We start from the raw sequence: 25,361 nt of genomic DNA, 5'->3' as shown, positions 1-25,361 counted from the left end.
TGGTCGGAAAAGGAGCTTGGAAGGACGTGGGCGGGCGCGTAACTTGGACAGTGGTTTGTGTGTCCAGGCATTGCTTTCGCTTCGCTCTACGGCGTGGCGCTCGGCGCCTCCTCTGGGAGGATTGCACAGCACCCCCGCCATCACGTCGTGCCCCATAATTGGTGGTTAGCCCACTCTGTAATTGCTGGTCGGGGTATTTGTAATAGGAATTATCGGGGGAACAATCGGGATAATCCTCCTCCAGTGGAAGGTCTCGGGGTCCGAATTGGTCAAAGAATTCATCATCGGATTCCGAAACGCCAGCGAAAAAATCAATTTCCTCAACGATGTCCTCCTCACCAGAATCTTCAGGCTCCCTCCATGGTGAATCAATTCCTCTGGGCATAGGCATAAGATAACTTGGGCGGTCTCTAGTGGTTGTACGCACCTGGGCCTCATGATGAAACGGAAAAGGCTTCCCAGGGCGACGTGCATAGCAGTGGTGGGGCGTATGAGTACGCTGCGGCTCTAACTCTCCTACCCGCTGGGACTCCTCTCCAGCAATGATGTGCCTGAGAGCCCCGCACCACGGTGTGTTCATTACAAAACTCCTAAACGATTCTGAGGGGTTTCTTATACACTCCAAGCAGTCGGGTGTCTGCGAGGTAGATGGTCGGCGTCGCCGAGTGCGTCGCCGCGAGCATGGGTGGCGCTCCGCTGGGTCCATCGTGGTCGGATCGTGCTGTTACGATCTCGCCGCGTAGTGCGACGCGATCGGAGGGGAAGTTGAACCCAGATGCAGAGTCGCCGAAGAAATGGAAAGGTGAGGCAGATCTGTAGCTCTTGTAGGTTGATTTAATAAACGTGGTAACATAACAAAACAACTTAGCTTGACCACTCATTACAAACGAAAACAACATGCGGCGGGGCGTCAATGGAAACAGCAATGACTACGAGGATTAACAGGAAACGACACCAGAACTAAACCAGACGATCCGACGGCGTCCACAGAAAATCATAATGCTTAAATACCAAAAATAATCTAATCACGTAATTAGTGACAGCTGATAGTTATCGTGACGTCATGCCAGGGAAGGCAATCCAGCGACTCCTGACAATAATTTTAGGCATGACCGGTTACCACCGGGGTTTCTGCCAAAATTTCTCGTCTGTCTCTGCTCCGCTGACTGACCTGATAAGTCACTCCGTGCCCTTTTTATGGTCGACTGAGCGCCAGTCTGCATTCGAGAACTGTAAGGCTCTCCTTTGCAGTACCCCAGTCCTCAGGGCTCCTGATTTTTCTTCACCATTCTCTATTGAAGTCGATGCGAGCGGTCTTGGTGTGGGCGCGGTATTGACCCAGCAGGACCCAGAAGGTTTAGTCCATCCCGTTGCGTACTTCTCTAAGAAGTTTAAAGCTAGTCAAAAGCGAAATTCTACAATTGAACAGGAGACACTTGCTCTGCTATTAGCGCTCCAATTATTTGATGTTTATGTAGGATCTACTTCAACTCCAATCAAGGTGTACAATCTGGATAAAATGTTTAACCACATTCAGCGGTTGATGCGCTGGGCGCTTGTCTTTCAAAATTATAATTTGAGTATTCATCACATAAGAGGCTCAGAATATGTTATGGCTGATGCCCTGTCTCGGGAGTTTAGGAGGAGAGTTGTATCAGGCTTGTATTGGTTGATTGAGGCAGTTTGGTGGTTCAATTTTGTCAACAGGTTGACTCTTGAGGGGGGAGGTGTTATGGCTGTCAGCCTGGACACACACTGTGTAATAGGGTGTGTGGTTTCTTTTCATCTGCAGGTACATGGAGCTGTGGCTGCACCCCTGTGACAAAGCCCTGCCCAGGCCAACACAGCTGTGACTACTTCCCTATCATCCTATCTCAAATCAAGATTCACTTCTTGTCCTTATTTAAACCCTTTTATTTGTCAGTTCATTCTTGATTCTTGACTTTGACTCAATGGGCAGCCTGTGATTGTAAATGCTGAGGCAGTGGAGTCATTTCTTTCTTTAGAAAGCTTAGGAAGCTTCACCTGATATTGTGAGTACGTTACTCCTTGTTATATTTAGTATTTATGTTGACAAAGATTTTGGGGTGCATAGGGGGACTTGAGATAAGTTTAGACACCCTGAGGTATGCATATAGTTTGTTGCATGTATACACGTAGTTTATTCCCCTGTCTAGACTTTGATTACATCAGTTCTGACAGTGGCACCCTTTGGCCTTGTTTCCTGTATTTTGTGGGTGTTTATTTGAACATCTGTCTGGGAGGGTGGTTTTACCGTGTTTGAGGGTGCCACTTTAATATCTTTTGCTTCCCCTGTGTTATCCCGTAGTCCAGGTTTTGGTGGACTTTGTTGTAAATAAATTATCACTGAAGGCTACTTGCAGTATTTGTCTTACTCATCCTTGACTGAACCCTTCTGCTGTGGTAGTTGCGACTCCCTGGTATATCTTACCATCAAGGGGAGTCGTAACATGGCTAATCTCCCATATCACCCCATCATCGATCACAATTTGTCAAAATAAGAGGTCATCTGGGAGTTGGACCCGGGACCTCTCGCACTTAAAGAGAGAATAATACCACTAGACCAACGAGCCAAGGATGCCCATACAATTACACTTTTTTCCCAGCAATGGGCACGCCAGGCTCGTTGGTCTAGTGGTATGATTCTCGCTTTGGGTGCGAGAGGTCCCGGGTCCAATTCCCGGACGAGCCCGTTTTTTGTCGAATTGTGATGTATTATGGGGGTTGATATGTCACATTTGCCACCTGAGAAAAAAAGTGTCATTGTAGGAAAGCCCCTGGCTCATTGGTCTAGTGGTATAAATCTTGCTCAGGTTGCCATGGGTCCAACTCCCAGTTGGGCTCCTGCTTTGTCAAACTGTGATTTTTGGTGGGGTGATATGGGACATTAGCCATCTGAGAAAAAAAGTGTCATTCAATGGGTACATCTGGCTCGCTGGTCTATTGGTATGGTTCTAGCTGAGGGTGTGAGAGGTCCTGGATTCAACTCCCAGACGAGCCCTTGATTGATCGGGTGATATGTGACATCCGCCATCTGAAAAAAAAAGTTTAATTGTGTGGGCACCTCTAGCTCGTTGGTCTAGTATATGTTTCTTGCTTAAGGTGCGTGAGGTCCCAAGTCTAACTCCTGGATGAGCCTTTGTTTTTTCAAATTGTTATATATTATGGAAATTTAACATACATCTATACTCTTCATTTGAATTTGATCATTAATCAGAAAGTCGGCACTCATTATTGACTTTCCTGGGCCACACAAATTGATGCGGTGGGCTAAATTTGCCCCCCGGGCCGCCACTTTGACACATGTGCTCTGCAGGGAAACAAATTCATACGCGATGACATTGTGATGAAACCCTTAACAAAGGCCCACATGCGACTTCACCCGACCAAGTAGAGCAATAATAAGGATTTACTACTCAATGGAGTGGAGGGACCCTTACCAAACCAACACATTGTCACGCAGCCAGTTCACGGTCATAACTTTGATTGGTTTGTGAGAGAGTTATGTAACAGTCATAGCAAAACTCACAATGTGAGCAGAAGGCAACAACAAGGAGTAAGCTTGTACTTTCTCTGGCAAGTAAAAAGCCGATTTTCTCTTTTTTGGCAGAGAAAGAAACTCAGCGTTTAAAATATTCCCCGACAAACGCTATTTCGGCCCATTTTTGTTAATTTTGTCTATTTTATGCATTTTTCTAATTTTACACAAAACAGTATGTTTTTCCAAATTTTCTCTTGGTGTTTTTTTTCTGAAAAAATGTTTGCTGAATTTCTTCCAACGATTGACTGTCATCCATGATGGCTTCAAAAATGAACGAATGTATTTTGTGGATGTTAACAAAGACAGTGATGGGAATCCACAAGGATCCTATTTATGAACCCGGGACTCTGCTCTCTCACCAGTGGTTTTGACTTTTTAGTTTAAATGTCAGGGAAGAGGCATTTCCTTTTAAAACAGAATATTGGCATTGGTGGGATTTGAACCCACACCTCTTGAGAGACTGGAGCCTTAATCCAGCGCCTTAGACTGCTCGGCCACACTACCTTAGGGAAAACTGTAGAAGGTTTCCACAAACCTACAGCAATCAATCCCAGATCTCTGAGGGTGAAGTGGGACACCCGGTTGACTTGCAGGCAGGCGTGGCCTCAATTCCCAATGGTGCCGGTGTGATTGGGAGTGCAAATGGTTGTTTGTGCCCTCCGGCTGACTGGTGTTGTCTGCCTTTTGCTTGAAGTCTGGTGGGAATGACTCCAGCAACCCCCACAACACTTGCTAGGATGTGTAGTATGGAAGATGAATGAATGACATTGACATTACTGTGGAGTATAGAATGTATTCTTTATACTTTTATTCAGTATAGTCACTAGGATAGTATTTTGCAGAGCCTAGTGGAAAGTTCCATCATGACACCTATCGGTTAGAGAGAGAGAGAGAGAGAGAGAGAGAGAGAGAGAGAGAGAGAGAGAGAGAGAGAGAGAGAGAGAGAGAGAGAGACAGATAGTTGATAATATTATGATATATTAGTGACAAATTATGGGTCCTTTATTAAACACTGAAATTTATATTAGGAAATTCCTGAAATGTTAAAAGGTTATTTTTCCTAAATTTTAATTGTGGTAATAGTGAGCCCAGAAAATGGCTCTTATTTTAAATATAACTGCCTACTTGGAGCGGATAGGAATTCAATAGGAATTCCGCTAGCGCAATTTAGCTATCCTCATAGCTAATTTAGCAATATGAGAGTGATTTGTGATTTAGTTTTAAGTATTAAGAATCATCCAAATTATTAAATGAAGACAATGCAGAAATGGCATTCATCCAAATTATTAATGATATCATACGAGACGAAAACAATGCAGAAATGGCATTGATCCAAATTATTAGGTAAATTGTACCTGACAAGTTTAGATAAACTAATTAATTTAGGATAAGCACAATTTCTATAGGATGGAATAAGATGAATATGTTTAGTGCACGAAACATGATTCATTGTTTTTTTCCAACACTAGATCAAATATGCTTTAGCGTGAGTCATGTTAATGACTATTAAAATATCACGGATTGCATTAGCATCAAATAATTGATGGCAACCAAATGCATTTAACCTAGTTCTTTTGAGAATGATTAGTGCTGATAGGACAGCAAAAGGTGGTTAGCTGCCAAGAAGCCCCAGACTGGGGATGGCGCTCTCCACTAGTGACAAAAATTGCAGACCACTGATGTCTGATTATGAATAAGTGTGCGCGTGAATGGTTATTTGTCTTTTTGTGTTTTTGTGTTTTTGATTGGCCATCCACCAAGATATAATCAATCTGTTAGATATCAAGGTGGAAAAGGATTTAGCAAATTGGAATAGATTTCTGAAACTGCCAATAAGCCCCAATCAGGGATGGCAGCGAAAGATTTGGAAATTTGAAGTCGATTTCTGAAATTGCCAATAAACCCTTTTCAGGGATGGCAACAACAAATTATGGTAACATATTTTGTCAAATGACATTTATAATTAAAAAAGCAGTACTCCAAATGTCAAACTTGAAGTGGAGGAATAAATCTGCTATGCAGAATTTGGGAGCACTGAGAAAAACAAAAAAGCCTATTTAGTAGAGCATACCAAACACCATTATTCACTACACGGTTGGAGCTGGATGATTCGACTAATCTGGCTATCTGCGTAAAATAAAAACTTTAAAGAAATGCATTGAATTTGGGTTAGCAGTAGGAGTCTGTGCTTCTCAACAGGAAACACGGAGAAGACGCACAAGCAACCCAAAATGAGAACGTCCTTACAAGTGTTGCTGACCAAACAGCAGACATGAAAATAGCTGAAAAGGAGGATGCAGATCCACCTTTGCACTGTAAGGAGGTTCTCTCAGTTGAAACGTTTGAGGAGACAGTTAAGATAAACGCATTGACGTGATCAGACGTAATGAGTAGCATCTAATATTGATTGGAAAGATTATTGCTCAAGGAGCAATGCCATAAACCATAATGAACATTTTACTGTAGTTTTATTGTCTCCATAAAAAAGTGAAAGCGTTTCAATTGAGAACAAACCTTACAGATTTCTAAAATAAACAATTAGAGCGAAAAGAGAAACTACAATGGATAGATATATACCTAAATTTTAATTGTATGTCTGACTATTGGAAAATGTTGATTGAGAAAGACCCTAGGCACCCTTAGCAAGATTCATGCCACTAGAACAACAGCCAGATGAGCTCTTAAATCACAATTTTTCTCTCATGTGAAGTATGTGACGTATCAACCCCCATAATTGATCACAAGTTGGACCCAGGACCTCTCACACCCTAAGCGTGAATCATACCACTAGACCAACGAGCCAGATGTGCTCATTGAACAACACTTTTTTTCTGAGATGGCTAATGTCCCGTATCACCCCACCATAGATCACTATTTGACAAACAGCAAGCTTGTCCGGGAGATGGACCCGGGTCCTATGGCACCCTAAGCAAGAATCATACCACTAGACCAACATGCCTTGGGTGCCCAATTAGTGACACTATTCATCTCAGTTGGCTAATGTCCCATAATACCCCACCATAGATCACAATTTCGACAAAGCAAGGGCTCATGCGGGAGTTGGACCCCAAACTTATTGCACCAAGTCAATGATGACGACAATGCCTATGTCTGATTTTAATTTTTTCATAAGCGAGAATCATACAACTAGACCAATATGCCAGGGGTGCCTGTGCAGTAACATATTTTTTCTCAGGTGAAGTGTGTGACATATCAATCCCCATAATAGATCACAATTCGACAAAGCAAGGGGTCCGGGAGTTGGACGCTGGACCTCTCGCACTGTTGGGTTAATTTTGTAATACTATTATATATGTGTGCATTTAATAATTTTTTTTATGGAAACTTCTTCAATTTTTCTGAAGAGAACTCGGGATCGTAACTAGCCACCGAGTCCTCGTTCCAATGAATGTTTACTCGACTTCTACCCAAGGAATGCAAATCTGGAAGGACGCTTAAGAAGATGCTTATGCAGTCTGATTTCTATCCTAGCAACCTTTGTGCTTACTTGCCTATTGTCGTAAATTGTGACGCTCTTTTCGCTTCTTTATGGAGATGTTTTGTCGAATGAAGGCTTGTTTGTTTAAATTCCAATGGAGTTTGTTTTGAGTTCCCCTTAATTGTTATTATCGAATACCTGATTGTTATCGGGGAATCCTTCCTTCCCCCCTTATCTAAGCTTGTTATTGCCAATCGTTATCACTGTAACATTTAGGCGTATTAACCTCATAATTGCAATGCTGTAATTTCCAAACTAAAGTTTTATTATATATAGAAAGAATAATAAGCAACATCATTTGGTTGTATCAATTGATCAATGCTTATCTAATCTGTAAAGTTAAATGCTTTAAATTGACCTTCCAAGTGAATGTTTAACTACAAACTGACAAAGAAAATATGTTTAACCTGTCTGGGTTCTTTTGTGTTATTTTAAAGTGTTTTGGCAACTTGTGGATTTTCAATATTATAAAAACATAGTTAATAATACCACATGTCAGAAAGTTGTCACAAGCATACTACCCGTGTGCATCTTCTCAAATCAAAACCTTCTATAAACGTTACAAACGTATGCCGCACAATGTTTGCAGTCGTTTAAAAATATAGATATCATCTAACCTTTTTAGTTAGTCTGATAAGATTTGTCAGAAACTGTTTTGTAAAAAAGTTCAACATTAACATTTTGATATTGAAAAGAGCCTATATTTATTGCTTGACATATAAACGTTACAAACGTATGCAGCACAATGTTTGCAGTTGTTAAAATATATAGATATCATCTATCCTGTTTAGTTCATGTCAGAATCTGGATTGTAAAATAAATCCAACATTAGCATTTTGATATTGAAAAGGGGCCTATATTTATTGCTTGACATATGTGAAATTGTCTTTGTTATATGATTTAAGATTTCTGCTGCTAAATCTCTGACGCCAAACTTTTGGGGTTATGCTTCTAAATCGTGTGTTACTAAATTGCTTTGTTGTGATTGGGAAAAAAGAAACATTTTCAATATGAAATTGCATATCACTGTCAAATTTAATATTGTCGCATATATTTTCATCGGTTAAAAATGTATTAACTTAATATTGATGTTACTATTTTTCAACACTAAAAATTGGCAATCTACTTGAGGATTAGCATTAGTGGGAATTGAGGCCACCCCTGCCTGCAAGTCACCCGGGTGTCTCACTGCACCCTCAGAGATTAAGATCATAGATTGCTGTAGGTTTGTGGAAACCTTCTATCACCCCAATTTATGGTAGTGTGGCCAAGCAGTCCAAGGTGCTGGATTTAGGCTCCAGTCTCTCAAGACACTCGTATTGGGAAGGGAAATGTGATAAATTATTCTGAATGGTGAAGAATTGACATATTTTACTCATTCATTTTACTGTAGCTGTTTCATTTTGATAGTACTACTGTAGGATTAAACTCTTGTTTTTAACTCAATTACAATATGAACTAAAGGCTCTGTCTGAGATTCTTCTTTTGAGGTTGAACTAATGCTGATAAGGAGACAGATGGTCTGGATGATGTGGATTCGAGGATGGAGAGTGTGAAGACCAGCGGAGACAGAGGTCTGGATGATGTGGATTCGGGGATGGAGAGTGTGTAGTCCGGAGAAGACATCCCTCTCGGTAGTCGTGGACCAGTCCGCATCATTGTCAATCAGCAAATGAATATGCATTTTTGTAATACTGTAACTGGGCAAATGAGGGTCTGGGCGGTGTCTTTCTCATCCTCCGCTGGGGACAGCGACACTCAGTGGGCTTATTCTTTGGGAGGATGACCCAAAGCTCCGTATGGATCAATTTGGCAGGAATAAATCATCTGTGGATTAACTCGCTCAACCCTGGTTTGTCTCCTCCAGTGCTGAACACGCTCCATTGTTAGACGGGATAAGACAGAGTTAAGGAATTGGAGTCAGATGCTAAAGTTATTAGTCTAAAAATGGCCATTTAAGATTTAATTATCTCTTTATGCTTATCGAATTATACATCCATTTATAAAATAAACATTAAATTTTGAAAAAAAATGTGTTGTCATCAGTTTATGCACTTTTTTTTAGCTTCTTGGAGAAGTAATTGCTCTCTTAGGAAGGGTTCTATGTCATTTGTGGTTATCTTAGATTTTTGCGTAAAGTTAAAAAGATATCCATGATTGAGTGAAAAATGTGACCACAATCCTCAACTATCAAAATTTTGTGATGTGTTGTTATATTTTAATATTGATAGAACATACACCAATTGTGTCTAATCTCGTGCTCGTGCATGCTAGCAATTAGCATGAAAAGCTAAGGTTCAACGTTAGCCCACTAGCATTAGCAAGGTAGCTCAGTCAACTTACCAGACAGATAAACAACTCCGGTACAGCATTTTGTTGTTTCAAATTTAAGGGTTTTTACATCTTTATTTGGAGATTTTTGCACTTGTGCCGACTATTAAGAGTAATCCTATTATGATTTTCTACAGGCTTCCTCATTGGAGGCTAAGCAAAGTTGAGGAGCACTTTTCTGACCGCTTGAATATGAAGACAAATTTAATTTCACAACAATTATGGGAAGGACATAAATGTGGTGGGAACAAACCTAGCTAATATTCCCTCACTGAGATGATTCACATCCTGGGTGGCATCTTCTGCTTTGTGGAGCAGAGAAATTACCCGATCCTAGAAACTGAAGTAACATCAAGACAAGATATTATGTTAAGTTAGGGCAACATAAGTTCGATTAGGCAAGTACTACAAAGAGGTCATGGCCTGTGTGTAAACTCTTACTTTACGGCAAAATGAATCATTTTAGGCAATCTTAACTTACTCTAGGGCAAGGTTGTCAGACGGTACAAAATGATGAAGAATGCCAGATTTGTTCCCCGAGCTGCCTCTTTGACATCTGTGTTCTAGAGAGGCCGTGCCTGTTGAGCGGTCGACACCACGACTTTGGCATTTACAGCACCATGCTCTGCCTAAATGAGATGAACAGCAATGTGCTGGCATTGGCTCGGTTGCGACTGTCGGGCCAATCGGCATGGAGATGCGGGGATGGACGGGCGAGGTCGAGCGGAGACCTTGAACGGATGATGTCGAGTGGGGAGCGGCGAGTGGAAATTGAATGTCCTTCTAATAGGGGAACGAAACGTTTAAGTCTCCCGGGCATTACGCCCAACTGCCGGAAATACAAGAGAAGAAGACTCACAGCCTTTTGGATCCGCGTTTTTGTTATTATATTCCTCATTTTTAGTCACTTAAATTTACCATATTGAAGTTTAAATTAGTCCTTTCCTTTTGTTTCATGTTTTATTTTGAAGCATAACTAAAAAAAAGTACGTTTTAAATCTAAGCAAATAACACTTCTCTTTTTTGTCACCGTTGAATTTGGAAGGCTCATTTTATTCAACAAAAAGACCCCAAAATTATTTTCACCAAAAAGAGAGCTTTATTGGAAGTACACAAAATATGACAAGATAACTTAAAATATGACAAAAGTATAAGGACATTGTACTACTTATTCATTTTGACAAAATTCATTCTTTCACACCATATTTCTACTGTTTCTTAGATCCTAGATTCAATATATCAATTATTTTCATTAAAATGGATTATGTTTGAATAACACTCAATACTATTAATGGATTTGCAAACAAATTCAATAGACAAATACTGCAATTTTCAAATTTCGTTTTTAACTGTGGAGACATTTTCCATATTATTTAAATCACATTATTGATTATTAACTTTGTAATTTCCTAATTTAGGCTCTACTATTGTGGATAGAATTCTGAAGTATATAAAATCTTCAACAAACCAATGCCGGTTACTTATACAAGCCTTAAACATACAAATGCACTTATATAAACCCTCAATATACTTATATAGACATTAAACATAAATGATAATACAAAATATAGCACTGAATCAACTTCAATTTGAACAATTTCAACTTATGAACACTTTCAAATTATGAACACTTTCAACTTATGAACACTTTCAACTTATGAACACTTTCAACTTATGAACACTTTCAACTTATGAACACTTTCAACTTATGAACACTTTCAACTTATGAACACTTTCAACTTATGAACACTTTCAACTTATGAACACTTTCAACTTATGAACACTTTCAACTTATGAACACTTTCAACTTATGAACACTTTCAACTTATGAACACTTTCAACTTATGAACACTTTCAACTTATGAACACTTTCAACTTATGAACACTTTCAACTTATGAACACTTTCAACTTATGAACACTTTCAACTTATGAACACTTTCAACTTATGAACACTTTCAACTTATGAACAAGCGATCGGAACCTAACTCCTTCGTAAGTAGTAGTATTGATTTGACAGAAACCCCGTCTCGCCGCTAGGTGGCAGCATTACGCCCAACTGCCGGAAATACAAGAGAAGAAGACTCACAGCCTTTTGGATCCGCGTTTTTGTTATTATATTCCTCATTTTTAGTCACTCAAATCTACCATATTGAAGTTTAAAAGTCCTTTCCTTTTGTTTCATGTTTTATTTTGAAGCATAACTAAAAAAAAGTACGTTTTAAATCTAAGCAAATACGCTCCTCTTTTTTGTCATCGTTGAATTTGGAAGGCTCATTTTATTCAACAAAAAGACCCCAAAATTATTTTCACCAAAAAGAGCTTTATTGGAAGTACACAAAATATGACAAGATAACTTATAATATGACAAAAGTATAAGGACATTGTACTGCTTATTCATTTTGACAAAATTCATTCTTTCAAACCATATTTCTACTGTTTCTTAGATCCTTGATTCAATATATCAATTATTTTCATTAAAATGGACTATGTTTGAATAACACTCAATACTATTATTGGATTTGCAAACAAATTCAATAGACAAATACTGCAATTTTCAAATGTCGTTTTTAACTGTGAAGACATTTTCCATATTATTTACATCACATTATTGATGATTTACTTTGTAATTTCCTAATTTAGGGTCTACTATTTCGGATAGAATTGTGAAGTATATAAAATCTTCAACAACACTCTATTTTATTATACAGACGATCCCCTACTTACGAACATTCAACTTACGAACAAACGGTACATACAAACATACCTGCAAATTGCGTTGATGTCGAAAAATGTTCATAAGTTCGATTTTCTATTGCACGTCTTTTTCTGAGTCGTGCTTTTTTCCGCCGCTAATACAGAGGTCTGGCTCTGTGAGAGCTCAGCTCACCCAGCATCTACCTTCCTCTGCCCAGTTCGTTGCAATGCAGAAGTGCGTGGCGTATCTCCGGTGCGCAAAGAACCTTTTTCATTTCTATCATTAAATATCCGGTGCATCCATGATTCAATATGGTTGGTGAAAAGCGAAAGGCTTCTAGTGAGGGAGGTACAAGGAAGAGGCAAGCCATTTCCTTTGAAACCAAAGTGGCAATAATAAAGAAGCTTGATGTGCGTGAGAAAGTGGTGACCGTTGCACGGGAATACAACTTGAATCGTTCGACCGTCAGTACCATTTATAAACAGAGAGATCGAGCAGCAGGACCTAAACATTGAACGTTGCACAAAGGTTGCAAATCAATTGAATGATGCCATACAGTGCTACCGCATCATTTATGATGAAAAAAAAGAAGATAGCTTCTAGATAGCTTCTTTTGGCCAGTTTCTAGTAAATCTCTCTCTAATGTATGTATTCTCTCCATTTTATTAAATGATTTTTTTTTTCAGTACAAACCAATACTGGTTACTTATACAAGCCTTAAACATACAAATGCACTTATATAAACCCTCAATATACTTATATAGACATTAAACATGAATTATAATGCAAAAAATAGCAATGAATCAACTTCAATTTGAAGAATTTCAACTTATGAACACTTTCAACTTATGAACACTTTCAACTTAAGAACACTTTCAACTTATGAACACTTTCACCTTATGAACACTTTTAACTTATGAACACTTTCAACTTATGAACACTTTCAACTTATGAACAAGCGCTCGGAACCTAACTCATTTGTAAGTAGGGGAGCGTCTGTACAGTAATACCTTGACATACAAGTGTTCCAACATACGAGAAAAATTTGAGATATGAGCCTACCAGATGGTTCCCAAATGAGTCAGTAGTAAATTTGATGTTTTTTTTAGGATGGAAATGGCTTAATTTGTATTTTGTTCATTTCTATGGGAAGAATTGACTTGAGATACGAGTCAATTGACATAGTAGCTCATTCCCACAATGAACTAGTATTTTAAGGTAATGCTGTATTTGAAGTGTGGATTGTTATTACACATTAAAAAGTGTAAACATGATTTTCAGAATGCAAAATATTATTATACTTTGATTACAATGATCTTGCATACAGAATTTGATAAAGCAAGCAAAGCCGTCCTTGGTTATTGCTTGTCACAACACATTTGCATCTTTTAAGTCTATCCTTACGACTAAATCTCTGGCAAGAAGCTGAGCAGGAAAGGGGTTTCTGACCGATGTGGGCAATTATGTTTTTAAGATATTCCTGCCACAAATTGAGGAAAAAGGTGCTTTACTCCTGTGTGGGTTGTTGAGACTTCTTTTTAGGTTCCCTTATGTGAAAATGTTGGAACATTAATAGCTCCTGGAAAATGTTTTTGAATTGTGTAGCTTTTTAATTGGGCTGTTGTAGCGCATCTGTGGTCACAGACTGAGCAGGAAAACATTGTTCTCCAGTGTGGGTTAATAAGTGTTCTTCTAAGCTTCTCTTTCGGGAAAATGTCCGACCACAAACTGAACATGAAAATGGTTTTTCACCAGTGTGGGTTCTTGCATGGCTAATTAAGTTTTCCTTCTGTATGAATCTTTCACCACAAACTGAACAAGAAAATGTTTTTTCACCTGTGTGGGTTCTTGTGTGGGTTTTTAAGTTTCCTTTTGTAGAAAAGGCTTTACTGCAAACTGAACATGAAAATGGTTTTTCACCAGTGTGGGTTCTTGCATGGCTAATTAAGTTTTCCTTCTGTATGAATCTTTCACCACAAACTGAACAAGAAAATGTTTTTTCACCTGTGTGGGTTCTTGTGTGGGTTTTTAAGTTTCCTTTTGTAGAAAAGGCTTTACTGCAAACTGAACATGAAAATGGTTTTTCACCAGTGTGGGTTCTTGCATGAGAAATTAAGTATTCCTTCCGTGTGAATCTTTGACCACAAACTGAGCATGAAAATGGTTTTTCACCTGTGTGTAATCTTGCATGAATATCTAAGCTTCCCTTCTGTGTGAATCGTTGACCACAAACTGAACACGAAAATGGTTTTTCACCTCTGTGGGTTTTTGTGTGGGTTTTTAAGTTTCCTTTTGTAGAAAAGGCTTTACTGCAAACTGAACACGAAAATGGTTTTTCACCAGTGTGGGTTAGTACGTGTCTTTTTAAGTTTCCCTTCTCTGTGAATCTTTGACCACAAACTGAACATGAAAATGGTTTTTCACCCGTGTGGGTTCTTGTGTGTATTTTCAAGGAAGACTTTCTCCCAAAGGTTTTCCCACACTGAAAGCATTTGCAGAGTTTGTCACCGCTGGGATTTTTCATATCTTCATCATCATCATCATCAACATCATCATCATCATGATCATCAAGCAACTTGTTGCCATCTGATAAAGGAGAAATTACATTTTCTGCTCGCCATCCTTCTGTTGAGCTGCCGTTCAGAAGCTCCACCCCTCTGTTGGCCAGGCCCAGATCATCTTCACTCTTGAAAGGCTCATCAGTTGAACATTTGACACATTCGTTTTTGATTGGAGATTGGTCTTCTCTTTTGCACTGTTGAGGGAACTCTGGCTTCTCTTTAATTTGGGGCCATGCTGAGGCGTTCGCAGAATCTGCCCCTTCGCTGGCCACACCCAGATAATCCCTTTTCACGGACTCACCTGGTGACCAGGTGAAATGATCTTCCTCCTTTTTGATTGGAAGTTGCTCTTCTATTTGTTTTAGAGGGAACTCTGGCTCCTCCTCTTTAATTGGGGGCCCTGTTTTGGTGTTTGCAGGCTCCGCCCCTCCACTGGCAACACCCAGAACATCTTCCCTCTTCACGAACTCACCAAGTGACCAGGTGAAATCATCTTCCTCCCTTTTGATTGAAAGTTGCTCGTCTCCCATTTGTTGCTGAGAGAACTGTAGCTTCTCCTCTTTGATTTGGGGGAGCTCAACTTCCCCTTCAAGGTCAACAGACTCTTGCCCATCAGCACTAAGATCATTTCCGAAACCTGCAAGGACACAAACATAATTGATTAACTATTTTCTAATTATAAAATGCCTGAATTTCTTGTTCACAGAAATGAAACCAAACGGAAGAGGGCGCCATACATTCATTTTGTCTCAATGCTGTACTTACTACTGTATTATTTTCTTCAACAGCAACACGTGTTGAAAACAGTTTATGGGTGCATTTTTCAAAGTAAGGCACTATTAGTCAGAAAAGTTTCTTCACTGGTGATGTATCTCCTTAAAATTAGTCAAATCTTTTTTGGAGCCCTTTCATTGTAAACATTCTCTTTTATGTTTTAGATTTTAATTTAATAAAAATGCTTTCACCAAAGGGGAGACATTTAAAAAAAGCATTAACTTTTATTAAGTAGCAGGTCTGTTATTATTTGGAGGATTAATGAGATTGGAATAGAGGTAAAGTCTGATTGGACACTTAATTTCCCTTAGGTACGAGTGTGAGCGTGAATGGTTGTTTTTCTCCTCATGCTCTGCGATTGGCTGGGCACCGATTCAAGGTGTTCCTCGCCTCTGGCCCGAAGGCAGCCGGGATAGGCTCATGCACCCCATAACAAGATTTAGCATGTCAGAAAATGAATGAATGAATGTTGGGATCAAAAACAGTGGGAGAAGACCAACGTAGCCTCGGCAGCAAACCTCAACTGGGTAGATGGTGCATTTCCAGACAATTTTCTGGCACTTGGCTGCCAGATTCAAGTATTCTGCCTTCTTGCCTTCGAAGGTGGTCTCGATCCCCTCCTCTGATGGTACTGGTAGTTCTATGAGGTGAAGCGGTCTTGCCTCAATACCTTAATGTCTGTGCGGATTGATGTAGTGAATATCTCTGAGGATAGTTAATATTCGATTTATTTATAAGTTGCATTTGAATTTTAGCATTAAATGTTGAACTACTTTCGCAGGCCGCACCACGGAGTGGTAGTGGGCCAGGCTTGGCCTTCAGGCCGCAACTTTGAGATCATTGTTTGATCGCTGCTCTCGATTAGTTCATCTATTTTCTTTCCAAGATGGCGCCTTTCACACGGCTGCCGGTGGCAGTATTTCTGCCCACTCATGTCTTTCAGGTTTTACAGCCCTTCTATCTATTTTAATGACATTTTAATATTTGATAATACATTGATTTTTACTTTACTTTGTACTATATACTTTGATGTTCTTACAACCTTCCTTGTTCTGTTAGCTTGGCTTCTTTCTGGTACTTCTTTTTTGGAACCATTCAGCCATGCCTACGCTCTCATACACATGGGACTAGCTGTTACAATACGCAGCAAAAGGAGCAACACCTCTATACCGGTGGATATTCAGCACAGGACAAAAGTGCCGGCAGAAGAAGCCACACCTCTGACCAATCCTTCCATCAAGGGATAAGATGGAGGAGCTGTCTGCGCTTACCAGGCCGGAAACTGAGTTGAGGAATTTTACTCTGCTACTGTTGTCTTCAGCTCCAGACTACTGAGGAACTGTGTGGATAAGCTTGGAAGAGTGACTCTGCATATTCTCTACCTCGATCACTGTCTGCAGACGTTCCCCATCTTATGGAAGACCTCCTGTGTGTGGTTTCAATTTTTATCACATCTTTGAGTCTGGATCCGTTTTGCTACCGCAACCAAGATGGCGCTGTTCAAGTGGCAGCCTATGGCGGTAGCTCCTCTTGCTCATTTTGTGTTTTTGCTGCTTTTCTGTCTTAATGAATTGTTTTGATTCTTAATGATCCCATTTACTTTGCTTTGAACTATCTGCAAAACGCACCCGTAAACTAACAAATTTAAATTAACTTGGATTAATATATACATACACACTCAAACATATGTTTAATGTAACTTTACACAAAAGCTCGTAAATATCTGTTACACAAAAGAGATGCAGCAAAAAAGACGCTACAGTGGTAAACAGCCACTCATGTCATGGCCACCTGGCTTGGTCGCATCTCGATCATATCGCAGGCAAATTATTCGATCGAAACTTTCATCGTAGGTGGAGGTACCACTGTACAAGAATAGTTCATGTTCAGAACAATAAGTCATGGTGGGCAGCAATGTTTAAGGTGAATAATATGTTACTTTAAAGTTACAGAACAGTAACCTAAAGGAAGGAAGATGTCACAGATTAAAGTAATGAATATAGAGCAGTTGCCGACATCTAGTAATTCATCATTGTAGCACTTCTCAGTTCTACCCATAATGCTATGTGATGTCGTGCTTCGATCCATTCAATAAAGTCACGATCAGAAACAACATTGCCACCCCGGTAAATATTTCATTATGAAATATCAATTGTGTAACATAAAGTATACATTGGTCTATTACGCAATAATGATCGTTTAAAGTGAACGTACCTTCGAGTTTGTGAAGAACAACTTTAACTTGCATCATTTTGCTAACAATAGAATGTTGATGACACGAGAGATCCTCTTGCACGCTATTAAGTTCCATCTGAAACTTTGCAGCAACCGGCGTCGTTCTCGCAAGCATTTTCACACTTTTTGTCTTCGCTTGACGACGTACTGATGCAGACGACGTGTTCCTTTGTTAGCTGCCAGCTAGGCTAGGCTAAAGTACGACTCCCAAAACGGATTGAAGAAAAACGGACGGGCCTCCAATTCCGAAAACTATTTAATTTTGAGCATGTTGTCGAGGTTTAGTTTCATTTAAGTTCAATCAAATTGAGGAGAAACAAGAAGCGCACAAACAAAAAGTTAAAATCCTAGCCATGCAGAAATGAACACCCCACCCCTTCTTCCTCTTTAGGTTTTCCGGTTGGAGGCAGCCAACGTACTGCAGCATTATCGCCCTCTACTGTCTCAGTACCCCATGCCAGGTTCTCAATTCAGATTTTCAACGGAGGGGTCGATAATGTTAAATTTGGTCTCTTAATGCCACAGCGTGAAGAGAGCAGTTCGAAGTCCAGTTCGAGTTTAGCTAGCCGTGACACTAAATCGAAAAGCTACAATTTGAGAAAAAGTTAGGTAATTTTAAGGACATTTGCTTTAAATGATACATTGTATTTGATCGTATTGCAAGTAACAAATAACACATTTCAATATTTAAATATAAGGGTATTTAAGGTTCATTTACAATTTACTGATGCCCAATCCCCCACTTCTTATCATTGAAGGTAGTGTGGCCGAGCGGTCCAAGGCGCTGGATTTAGGCTCCAGTCTCTCAGGAGGCGTGGGTTTAAATCCCACCACTGCCAGTGATTCATCCACTGTACATGTTAATTTTGTTCTTAGTGCTTATGGCTCTTCAATAACCAGGAAGACAAAATGTGAAACCATTGGTGAGGGAGCTGAGTCCCAAACACACTAATAGGAGTATCGTGTTTGCACACCACTGTGCCACTGACGGTGCATCAAGCTTTGCGTTAATCATAATGATTTTTTTTATGGGACTCCTTTTCGCAAATATGTGGTTCTGTGTGTCTTGTTCGCCAGCCTTGCAATATCTTATGAGGGTAGTTTTTACTATTTTCCTGGGCCACACATAATGATGCGGCGGGCCAGATTTGGCCCCCGGACTGTCACTTTGACACATGTGGGTTAAATGCTTCAATATGAAAACACACATCTGGAAGAAGTGCGACCAGGGGGAATATAAATGAAAGGAAGCTAACAGACAATGTGGAATTATTTAATAGAAATTACAATTATTTGTGGACAAAATATAATTAACATCAGCCTGTGTTTCAGATATTTCTTAGGCCAGCAGAGAAGGCCTTGAAGGCCCTGGCGGCACACCACTGATATTGGGACAAATATTCGATTCATTGCCTAAAAAGAGGGGCTTTGCAAATAGCTGGGTCATGAAGTGGGTCTCATATTAAAATGTGTATTTTGCCTGTTTCTAGTCATGACTCCATGAGTCTCAAGCTTCTCCTTAGTAGAGCTCTGTCCTATAGCCAGATGTGTCCTTGAACACTTGCAACATTGTCATTATCTTCTATTTGCCAGTTCATAACAAATGGCTTATCCTTGAAGACTAGCAACATTGTCGTTATCTTCTATTTGCCGGTTCATAATTGGATTGGATTGGATAACTTTATTCATCCCGTAATCGGGAAATTTCTTTGTTGCAATAGGAAGAGGGTGAGGATGCAGGAATAGGAAAGGCATTATACACAAATGGGTACTTAATAGTAAGTTAGTAAATAAATACATGAATAAATATATAAATAGGTAACTGTGTTGGTGAGATATATATATACATACACATACATATATATACAAGCACATCTACACTGATACATTGCTTACTGTATGAAGTAGGGGAAAATCCCATTCCTGTTCAGTTTCGTTACCACCCTCTTGAGAGAATAAAGGTGAATGAATGAAAGTTGTCTGTCTCGGCGCATTTGTGGATGCCAGCATTGCGTGTGGTTCACCTGTGCCCAGAATATTTTGCAATCAAACCTTCGAAGTCACTGTTCATCGTCTCCAGCCTGTATTTGGACACTCAACATCTTCCACATCCGAAATTAATTGAACCCGAGAAGGAAGACAGAGTGCTCTTCCTCCAACAGTCATTCACCATCAGTGCAAAGATAGTGCTACAGTAGCCTACTAGGGTGCTAGTTGCCATACATTAAGTAGTAGGTGGGTGGTATTTTCCCTAGCAGAATTAAAAAGAATCAGTTTGTGGATCATTAAAAAAATAACTCTTCTCTGATAATTCTGGATTATTTTTTCATCGCGAGTATATTGTTAAACAAAATTAAAGGAGGTACATTTGCGATTCTATTTGTATAATTATTGTCTTAATATTCATTAACAAAATTCCTCTCAAAATATTGTTGTGCATTTGAACAACTCATAAATAACCTAACTATAATAAACAAAACGAATTAAATCAAAGAAAAAATGTGTTTGAATGCAAAGTGATAGCTGACATTATAATAAATGCACTCAAGCACTATTTCCCACTGTTTAAAACTGATTTTTTGATTGAGGTAAAGTTTTGTGTTTGGGCCATGTTTTGGGTGGCACATCTATGGCTTTATAGTTTATCAAAAGTGTGCTTCAAAGAGAAATAACACATTTTTAATTTAGACAGCACAGTATCCATACATCCAATATTGGCCATGGTGAAAGTTTCTTTCAATACAAAAAGCATCCTATTGTGTCTTTGTAACCTTATTCAGTGAGTTCACTATAAGTATTTGAACATCCAGCAAAATTGCAAATTCTCCCACTTAAAAATTATGATGTTCTGACATTTTCATCGTAGGTCCAGGTCCCCCTTAAAAAGAAAAATCCAGAAATCACACGGTTGAAAATTGTTTGAAATGTATCATGTTGATCTAGCGTGATCATCTGAAATAGTAGTTTATACATTTTTGCGAAAGGCTATGTCAAACATAGCTGACATTTTGGTCAGCTAACTTTAATGTCAGTGATGACTGTGGAATTGAAGAACCACTTTCAAATAAAGCCCACTTCACTTCACGGACAAAACATCTAAAGAGACCTTTTAACCCAGTCTGGAACCGTGTTATCAATTAAATAATACCTTCAACAGATGCATCCAGAAAAATTCACTGTTTTAGGATGTTTTTTCATGATCTCAGTAGAGTGTAAGACATAAGGGACAGGAAACGAATCAACAATGTGTTTATAATATTAGGGGACCATAAAGGTTCAGTCTGACAGTTTAAAAATTTGGCTTTTGTGTCTTGTTCCTCAGCCTTGGAATATTTTATGAGGGTATTTTTATTATTTTACATTCGAGTAGACGCAATTGGTTATTACAGTGCTTGGATTTGCCGACATGTTTATGGATTGGTTGCATGTCTTGTTAAAAGTCTTTGTTCATCTTCTGTATTGCTTATCCTCATGGGGGTCGTGTGGTTGTTGGGGCCTATCCCAGTTAGTTCCGAACAGGAGAAAAGGCGGTGGTCCTGACTAAGTTTGAAGCCTGCAATGAAGATTCACATTTCATGCAATAGTGGTTAAAAAATAAACAGAAAACATAAGTTCAAAAAAATGAAAATGAACAAATTTAAATGGGAAAATATCTTATAATGTGTTTACTTTTGTCAAATCGTTAAGGCCATTTAACGTCAATGACGAGTTAAGTCTGCTGAGCCAACACTCTTGCATTAGATAAAATCACACGCATAGCACTAAAAGTTGAAAACGTCCATTATGTACCTTCGTCCTGACTTTGGTTTTTCACCCGTGTGGGTTCTTGTGTTTATTTTGAACCCATGACCTTGGAAATGTAAAGCCAACGTGCTAACCACTCTTATAGTCGTGAAAATACGGTAGTTCATTTCTACAGTCCCTGAATGCATTAAGGTCGTATCTCAAGGTACCACAGTAATTTGAACCCACATTAAAAAGAAATGTGAACACAAGGAGTTTGTTGAAGTGATTATGTTCTTATCCTTGAAGGGTCTCTCCAATGTTCTCACTCTACTGCGCTGGACTCAACATTTTCAGGCTCGATTGTGGCTGTTGAAGGCCCTGGCGCATTAGGGGTGGTGCTTGATTTTTTTCAATCCAATTTTTTTCTTTTGTTTTTTTAGTTCAAAGCGCAATTTCTAAGATCTAAAAATAAATATATAGAAATTTTCCATTTTCCACTTTAATATTGAACATAATTAAAATATGTATTTTGTTTCCATTTGAAATGAAAACATGATTAAAAGAAATTTTCCATTACTAAGAAGAAAAAAAAGCTCAAATAAACATTGCTTTGGATCTATAAAAAACTGACTAGGACTTTTGATCCAGTTCTTTTAATCCAATTTAAAAAAACAAAATCTAAATATTGGATCTAAAATGGTCCGGCCCACATGAAATGGAGTTGACATTAATGTGGCCCGCAAACCAACCCCCTGCTCTACACTATGAGGTGGCTAAAGTAAATGGTTAGCTAAGCTCATTTGGTTCCTAAACAACATTTATGGATACAGACAAAACACCTACCCCAATTGTGTTCCGCCATGAAATTCAGAGTGATCTTTTTTCAATGTTAAACAAATGTAAAGTAAGGAAGGCAAACGTCACAGGTTGACATTACCTGGATTTAAACTCAGGACCCCAGAGATGTGAGGCTGGTGGGCTGCCCTCAAGCTTCCATTTGTATGTAATATTTTTCCATTGGAAAACTTCCTTACAACTTTAACTTTGCTGCACTAGTCCTAAAGCGAATTGGACAAGGTTGATTTTGTTATTCCTTTTTCAGACCAACCTGCACAACCCCCCCTGGTGGAATTATATTTGTCATGCAAAGGAATTATTACCATTAAGGCATAACGGAATTAGATTGTGTGCAAATATATTTTAAAAAGGGGGAATGTCAGGATTATTTCATATTATACATTTGCTTGCAACAAAAAATATGCATTGCTTTACCATTAAACTTACTTTGCTATATTTACTTAAAGTAAAATGATGTATAAATGTTTTGCTCCTGATAACCTAAGTAAGACGAAACAAAGAGAAGCCAAACACCTTAGACTACTTGGAGTGGACAAAACAAAGATGATCCAGAACACCTTGAACTCCACCTGCCTCCACCACAGACACACTCATAAGACCTCCAAACCTTCATTTGTCACCTCAACGGCAGAGCCTTGGCTCCGACTTCCATCACAGCGAACCCCAGATCTGGCCTTTTGTTGGAACTTTTTGATTCCAAAAGGGGGACAGAAGGGGGCATTTGAAACGTAAGAAAGTTCAGTACCATAAAAACACGTATAGAACTCTGCCCAGCGTGCATCGCCATCAGCAAAACTGCCGATGACCACAGCGTCAGTGGCTCCCCAGCTATCTACAAGGGTGTGTCAGCATGATGATAACCCTGAGCCTACCATAGATAAACTCTCTTCTTCCCATCTGGACCCTCAATGAGATAGATGCCATTATTTGTATCGCATTGACAGTCACATAGCGCTATGTTTGTTAAACTCGATGAGTTGTTGTCACATTTTTCACTCTGTTTCATGTGGAAGAACAACACTAAGGTAGTGTGGCCGAGCGGTCCAAGGCGCTGGATTAAGGCTCCAGTCTCTCAGGAGGCACGTGTTCAAATCCCATCACTGCCAATAACTCGAGAGTTGAAAATTGTTCTTTCACCTATTTTCTTATACGCCGCTGTGTACGATGACAATAAAGGCTTTTGATTTGACTTTTTGAATAATCAACATACTTCTGTATTTCTAAAGGGACAGAGAGCAACAATTGCCACATTTCATGGTAAAAACATCTCACTTTCTTAAATATAATATGTAAATTAAATGATCAATTAACACTTCATTATAAACCCACTGCATGAATGTTTTAATTTATATTACTCTGAAGATGAGGTTTTTCTGTCAATAGGTTCCAGATGTTTTTTTCCCATTTTTAACTTCGTTTATATATATATATATATATATATATATATATATATATATATATATATATATATATATATATATATATATATATATATATATATATATATATATATATATATATATATATATATATATATATATATATATATATATATATATATATATATATATATATATATTGTACTTGTATATATACTGTGTTTGCCAAGCTATATGCACCCAGACATCAATAATCAAATACCGATTCAGGCTTTACCATGTCACTCTTGCTATTTGGATCGAGGAATCAATAATCAAACACTGATAAACATCCAATCCGAAACTAGTTGTAATCCCCAACAGGCAATAATTAATAATTTAAACACTTCAACATGTCACACTCTATCATTAATAACTTTAACACTTTCATGTCACACTCTCCCCCACAAAAGATGACATCATTAAATTCCAAATGTCTCTCCACTTGTTGGTTATTCTGAACAGTCTTGCGCACTCGTTGCCTCACATCCTCTTCTGTGAGCTGATGCTCATGAATACTCCAGACGGCAAGGTATTAAATATCTGCTGTTTCACTGGCTGTGTAAATGGCATGTTTTCCTTTATCAATAACTTCCAGCCACTACATAAAAGTGACTGTTGGTCATCATCCTTTTCACTGTAGTGAGTATGTTTGTGGGACTGCATGATATTGTGAATATGGACCATTTTGAGCTTTTTGACAGTCTAGAGAAGACTTTGGTTCTCCTTCTCCAGTTTTAACAGCTGATTACTGATCTGCTCACTCACCTCCTCACTTCGAGTCTGCCGATCCTGAAAGTTGTCATTAGTTTTAGATGGTTGTTCTATCTCGCCTTATGGCGAATAATTGGGGTTAGTTTCCGGAAGGTATAGAGGTCCAATATTTCTGATTCCAGACATCTAATTCAAAGTTTCCCATACCAAGAGTTGAACCCGGACTACCTAGGTGAAAACTAGGAATCCTGACCCCTAGACCATATGGGATATTTCATAAGAAGTATAAAGCTTTGATGACAGACTCAGTAAATTACCACATCATTTGCAATAGACATCTACTCGGCTAGAAGTGGGAAAGGCTTGTGGGATTTGTTTCTGGAACTTATAGAAAGTCAAAAGTTCTCAATCCATTCACATAGCACGAGGTTTCCCATACCGGGAGTCGAACCCGGGCCACCTGGGTGAGAACCAAGAATCCTGACCGCTAGACCATATGGGATATATCATCTGAAGCTGATCCAGATCAAGTAGAAGCATGCAGTTTGGATGATGGACTCATGAAATTATATTGGGATCTCGCTACTTCGCGGTTCATCCATCGCGGCTTCAGAGCTTTGAGGGTTTTTTTTAAATGTAAAAATAAATAAATAATTAAAAATATTAATTTAAAATTAGAAATTACATTATTTTACAAAATTTGAAAACAAATATTCAATTAGAATTAGTAATTGCATCATTTTACAAAATTGTAAAACAAAGAATGCACGTATGCGCAAAGCATCACGGGCATGAACGAATGCTGATTGGCCATCTGAATACTCACTGAACTACTCGACTCCCCATTGGCCCATTCACTACAGTGGCCCAAGCTTCTCCCGATGCCCATTCTCAGTCCACGCTTATCTTTTGCTATACAGTACGCTTCTCGCCAAGTTAAGTGTAAAAGTTTTGTGAAGACCTTAGTGATGCCTCCCAAACGCTCTT

The 25,361-nt window shown here is 38.9% G+C and overlaps 1 protein-coding gene and 4 non-coding genes across 5 annotated transcripts; 2 read left to right on the top strand and 3 right to left on the bottom strand.

The window, feature by feature from the left end:
* The first annotated feature begins 2,641 nt into the window (after positions 1 to 2,641).
* trnap-ugg (transfer RNA proline (anticodon UGG)) lies at positions 2,642 to 2,713 on the top strand. Its single transcript has one exon. It is a non-coding gene; the product is annotated as a tRNA-Pro (tRNA).
* Positions 2,714 to 3,984: 1,271 nt separating this feature from the next.
* trnal-aag (transfer RNA leucine (anticodon AAG)) lies at positions 3,985 to 4,066 on the bottom strand. Its single transcript has one exon. It is a non-coding gene; the product is annotated as a tRNA-Leu (tRNA).
* A 9,125-nt stretch (positions 4,067 to 13,191) lies between these two features.
* LOC144213381 (uncharacterized) lies at positions 13,192 to 18,084 on the bottom strand. Its single transcript, XM_077741814.1, has 2 exons — positions 17,638 to 18,084; positions 13,192 to 15,286 (listed from the first exon to the last, which is right to left on the bottom strand). Exons 1-2 carry the CDS (start codon positions 17,771 to 17,773, stop codon positions 13,698 to 13,700), a joined length of 1,725 nt encoding a protein of 574 aa, XP_077597940.1. The 5' UTR covers positions 17,774 to 18,084; the 3' UTR covers positions 13,192 to 13,697.
* Positions 18,085 to 18,415: 331 nt separating this feature from the next.
* Positions 18,416 to 18,497, top strand: trnal-uag (transfer RNA leucine (anticodon UAG)). Its single transcript has one exon. It is a non-coding gene; the product is annotated as a tRNA-Leu (tRNA).
* A 6,307-nt stretch (positions 18,498 to 24,804) lies between these two features.
* On the bottom strand, positions 24,805 to 24,876 carry trnae-cuc (transfer RNA glutamic acid (anticodon CUC)). Its single transcript has one exon. It is a non-coding gene; the product is annotated as a tRNA-Glu (tRNA).
* Positions 24,877 to 25,361: the final 485 nt, after the last annotated feature.

Source organism: Stigmatopora nigra, chromosome 20 (genome assembly GCF_051989575.1).
Source record: "Stigmatopora nigra isolate UIUO_SnigA chromosome 20, RoL_Snig_1.1, whole genome shotgun sequence".
NCBI classification, from domain to species: Eukaryota; Metazoa; Chordata; class Actinopteri; order Syngnathiformes; family Syngnathidae; genus Stigmatopora; species Stigmatopora nigra.
Note: the sequence above shows the minus strand (reverse complement) of the source record. Positions and strands in the feature narration are given on the sequence as shown.